Source organism: Heterocephalus glaber, unplaced genomic scaffold (assembly GCF_053883595.1).
Source record: "Heterocephalus glaber isolate CG9 unplaced genomic scaffold, H.glaber_assembly_v1.0 deba00000621, whole genome shotgun sequence".
NCBI classification, from domain to species: Eukaryota; Metazoa; Chordata; class Mammalia; order Rodentia; family Bathyergidae; genus Heterocephalus; species Heterocephalus glaber.
In genome coordinates this window covers 16,660,249-16,664,531 of record NW_028258153.1, presented here as the reverse complement: position 1 = coordinate 16,664,531, position 4,283 = coordinate 16,660,249, and the positions used below count along the sequence as shown (strand labels likewise).

At 50.7% G+C, this 4,283-nt stretch overlaps 1 protein-coding gene across 3 annotated transcripts; it reads right to left on the bottom strand.

The window, feature by feature from the left end:
* Positions 1-304: 304 nt before the first annotated feature.
* Positions 305-2,760, bottom strand: LOC101725419 (uncharacterized). Of its 3 annotated transcripts, none has more exons than XM_087206221.1 (2): positions 1,659-2,760; positions 305-483 (listed from the first exon to the last, which is right to left on the bottom strand). In XM_087206221.1, the coding sequence occupies exon 1, from the start codon at positions 2,564-2,566 to the stop codon at positions 2,057-2,059; it is 510 nt and encodes a 169-aa protein (XP_087062347.1). In that variant the 5' UTR covers positions 2,567-2,760; the 3' UTR covers positions 305-483; positions 1,659-2,056. The 3 variants fall into 3 exon arrangements, with proteins under 3 accessions (XP_087062347.1, XP_087062348.1, XP_087062346.1); XM_087206222.1 differs by having other exon boundaries at positions 328-483; positions 1,664-2,760; XM_087206220.1 differs by having other exon boundaries at positions 347-483; positions 1,536-2,760.
* Positions 2,761-4,283: the final 1,523 nt, after the last annotated feature.

The following is a 4,283-nucleotide window of genomic DNA, read 5'->3' as shown; positions in this document are numbered from 1 at the left end:
CACCTGCAGTGAGTGAGTGGATTGAGACCCAGGCATGCTGGCTCCATGCTGTGCTCCTAATGCTACTTCAAACCACCCTTCCCATGAACTTGTGTCAGAAAATCCAACATATTTCTGGTTTTATTTTTGCTGAGCCCTTCCAAGGAGGCTGAAAGAAACAGAGGAGTCCATTTCTGCATGAAACCCACAGGAAATATTTTATTAGCTTCCAGATGGAGAAAAGGGTGGAGCAATGTTTCAATGGCTCCTCAGCGAGCCCACCCTGGCACTCAGGGCCCCCAGTCGTGGTGCCGCCTGTACTCCCCTGGCAGGAGCAGGTAATGCCGCCACGGTAGTTGGGCAGCTCGTAGAGGACCCAGCAGCCCTCCAGCACGTGGAAGGGCTGGATGTCACCGAAGTGGAAGAGGGGCAGTCCTCGGTGATCTCCACCATCTGGCCTCGGTAGTCGTCGCGCTCGTAGATCCTGATTCTGTGGGAACCGGACTGGGGACCCAGCAAACAACAGATGAGGCGAGGTCAGTAAACCTGAGCTTGTTCTAGCGACCAATCAATCACGTGCTCCCCTGGCGGCCGGGGATTTCTTTATCTCTGCTGTACAAAGGGACCGCGCTAAAACTGTGTGCAGCGGGGTAGGTTGGACACTGCGACACTCCAGCAGGCACCTCTTACGTGCCTCGGACGTGAATGGTGCTCCTGGAGTTTCCTGGTACCACAGTCCACACGACCCACGCACGCTGGACCTGCGCAGGGCCATTTTTAAGTCACAATTTCAATGTATTTATTTTATTCTCCCATGGATTCGTGGTGGCCTGAGGCTCTTGTATTATCAAACAAGTACATACATCATAAAAGTACATACTGCAGTAAAAACACCAATATATTCGGGGCAAAAGGCATTAGAGTCTCAGGCGCGTTAGAAGAAGCTGGAGGGAGAGGCTGTCACACTGTTTCGACTGGAAATTCAGGAAGAAAGCTCAGCCCAGCCAGCCCCATCCTTTCCTCGCTGCTTCAGGCCCTGCTGCCCCCTAGCTGGACAGCAAGAGCCTCCCAAAGACCGGGTTTCAGGTCTCAGCTCTAACACGGCTCCTGCCCATCATCTCAGGTAGTTAACAAAAATGGAAGTTCGAGATGGTGCAGGAGACCAAGAGTATAAAACCTTCAGAGAGTGGGCCGCTGGGCCGCTGGGCCCGGGCAAATCCTCTTGCTCCTCCTCAGCCTGCGGGCTTCTTCCCGGCAGGACCCCCACCCCCACCCCGCCCGTGCAGGAAGGATTCTCCGCGCAGCTCGGCCTGAGGAACAAGCTGCTGCTGCCAGGCCTTCCCCGAGGCGGCGGGAGACTCCGTCTCCCCACAGCCCGGCACAGGCAGAGCAACCGCACGCTGAGCCTTCTCTTCCCCGAGAGCAACTGCGGTCCCGAGTCCCTGTCTGCGGGGCTGTCAGGACTGGGAGCGGGGACCCAGGTTTTCAGGCTCCTGGTGCCAGGCCGGGCCCTCCGGGGGTGCAGGCCTCAGAGCAGCGGGGCTTTCCCATCCCACCTCTGCCGGGGGATTCTGGGCTGCGGGGGCCCGGGGGGGGCGGTGTGTGTGACAGGGGCTCTGCAGGGGCTCTGGGGACCTCAGGGTCGCTCCGTGTTTAGCCGCATTAGAGGCGGGACTCACGTGACCTCGGATGTTGTAACAGTTACTGCTGTAGGGAGGGTGGCTCGGCTGTGCCAGGCAGTCCCGGTGCCCACATCGCGGCTCTATAAATGAGCTGCTCTCGTCAGCCCCGTTTCACAGATGGAGAAAGTGAGAGACGGCGGCTCAGCTCCGACGGCGAGGAGGCGCCTGCTGCTGCTTCAGCCTGCGGCGCAGGCGCTGTGAACGGAGCCTGCACTGCTTTCCCCAGCAGCGGGGAATTCGATCTAGCAAATCAAATGTCCAATTAAAAGCTTCTGGCCATCTACTTTTTAGGTGAAGGAAAGCTCGAAGACGTTAATAAAAGGAGAGAATACGGCTGAGCCAGAAAGAAGGGGCCGCCTTGCACCCCGGCCTGCGGTGTGGGCCGCGCGTCGGGGTCACCGCAGGGCCTCGGGCACAGAGGGGCCCCGGGTCCCGGACTCACGCCCGGGAGGAGGCGGCAGGAGCGGACCGCGTCGCTGAGGCCCATCCAGCCCTGGTGGTCGGGGTAGTCCCCGCCGCAGGAAGTACTGGAGGCCCGGGGAGTCGGGCTGCTCATACAGCATCCAGCAGCCGCTGTCCACGCGCACCGAGTTGCAGCGGCTGAAGTAGGGCTGCAGGTTGGCGTGGTCGCCGCTGCACTGGCAGCGGCGGCCCTGGAAGGCCCGGTCCTCATAGAAGGTGATCTGCAAGGCCGGGCGAGGCGAGGGTTCAGCGGCCTGGGCCGGCCCGGGCCTCCGCTGCCCGCGCCCCTCCAGGGTTACCTTGTCCACGGCTGTGGGTGCGGTCGCAGCGCTGGCGCCCGAGTCTATATAGCAGGAGGCTGCCGCGCTGGCAGGAACCGCACAAAGGGGCCCGCCAAGGCAAGGGCGCTTTCGTGTTTTCTTTTTGTTTCTCTTTGCTGTCATCGTTGATGGGGCTCACTGTGGGTTTTGGTCCCATTCTCTCTAGAGTATTCGGGTTGCTATCACAAAATCAATGCTACTGAGATTGTTTGAATAAAATAATTGTTTTGGAACATTATCTATTTCATAATGATATTTCTCAATAGAAATAAAACTTCAGCTTATTATATAAATACTTTTATTTGTATGGGCTGGGAAAATAAGAAAGTGTAAATGGAAGAGCAAGAAAGGCAAAGTTTTAATATGATAAAAATGAGTGAATCTGTAAGAACTACCTGTGTGCCCTCAATCTTGAACAACGACCACTAACAAGAAGGAAGTGGGCTTCATTAAATCCTGAAAATTCAAGTTCTTTGGAAGAACTTCAGGATAAAAGGATGTAAAGAACTGGAATGTTTTCCCAAAGGAGTTTCCACAATGTCAAACCTTCAGTAAGGTTAAAGACAAAACAAAACCAAAAACAAAATAAAAACAGTCAATGAGAATCTTCATTTGCTTCTGGTTTTGTTGCAGTCATGTGTGGAAGTAGAGTGAGAGACCTTTTCTCTTAGCCAACTTTGGTCCTGTGATTCAAAGGGGAGAACAGTTTTAAGATACTTAATCTTAGAAGTAAAAAGAAAGGTCTACATTTAAGGGCATAAAAAAGGCCATACATTTCAAACACAAAAACAGATTACCTCTTAGTTATTATAAAATAAAATCAATTCCTAAGAAACACATTCTGGTAGGGTCTAATATACCCCTTTGTTCTCTGGTGAACAAGAGTAAACAACACCTTTGACTTGGAGGAAATTATTTGTACGAATACAAAGAGGAGCCATGGAGGGAATGGCACTGGCAGAGGAAGGAGTGGATGTCTAAAAGCTGAGACTCTAGGAAGACTTTAGAAGGTATTTACTGGCCTGGAAAACAGTTTGATGGACTGGAAAGAGCAATGGTGTGGAAGATAACCTGTGTGTCTGGCCTCTTTCATGTTCATAGAATTATTCACAGTCCTATTCCAACCCATGGAAAGACTTTGTCTTGTCTTTGACTCATACATCTTTGTAAGTTAGTATTTAAGAGTTAAACAGCAACTATGCCCAATATGATGATTTCAATTCTTTGTTTTCTAGCTTCTGATTATCCAATATGGTAGGTATAAACATATATTACTTATGTTTAGAGGGAAATATGCAGCAGAATATAGTACATACAAATCATCATTATAATTAAAATTTTGAAATACTAAAAATACATTTAAAACAACCCTATTTTTCTCAGAGATGAATCTAAGACCAGGATGCTGTAGGAAGAGTACTGATAGATAAAAACAGTAAAATATGAGAAGGAACTGGAATTCAGAGTCCCATCGAGCATGTTCCACGTGGCTAAGGAAGAAAACTAGGAGAAACCTCGACTGTAAAGCAGATGTCTGTGGGGACCACTGTCTTTGTTGACATGAAGCTGCAATAAAATCTTAGGGCTCATCTGGAAGACCCAAACAAGAGGAATTGGACATTTTTTTTCATCAGCCAAGAAGAGAGAAGGCTTTATTTCGGCCTACGGTGGAAGAAACAAGGAAAATACCTGACTTCTCACAGAGCTAAAAAGCTAATGGCTTAGAGAAAAATGTGGCCTCGTTTAAATGCTCTACAGAATGTTCCAGGAGTAACAAATGTGTGCAAAATTTAAGTCTCAAGTTGTACATGTGAGCCAGGTGAATATCAGGCCCGAACAT

Bases quoted from the DNA above. Each gene is read 5' to 3' on its own strand.
- LOC101725419 (XM_087206221.1), bottom strand. From the start codon at position 2,566: ATGACAGCAAAGAGAAACAAAAAGAAAACACGAAAGCGCCCTTGCCTT.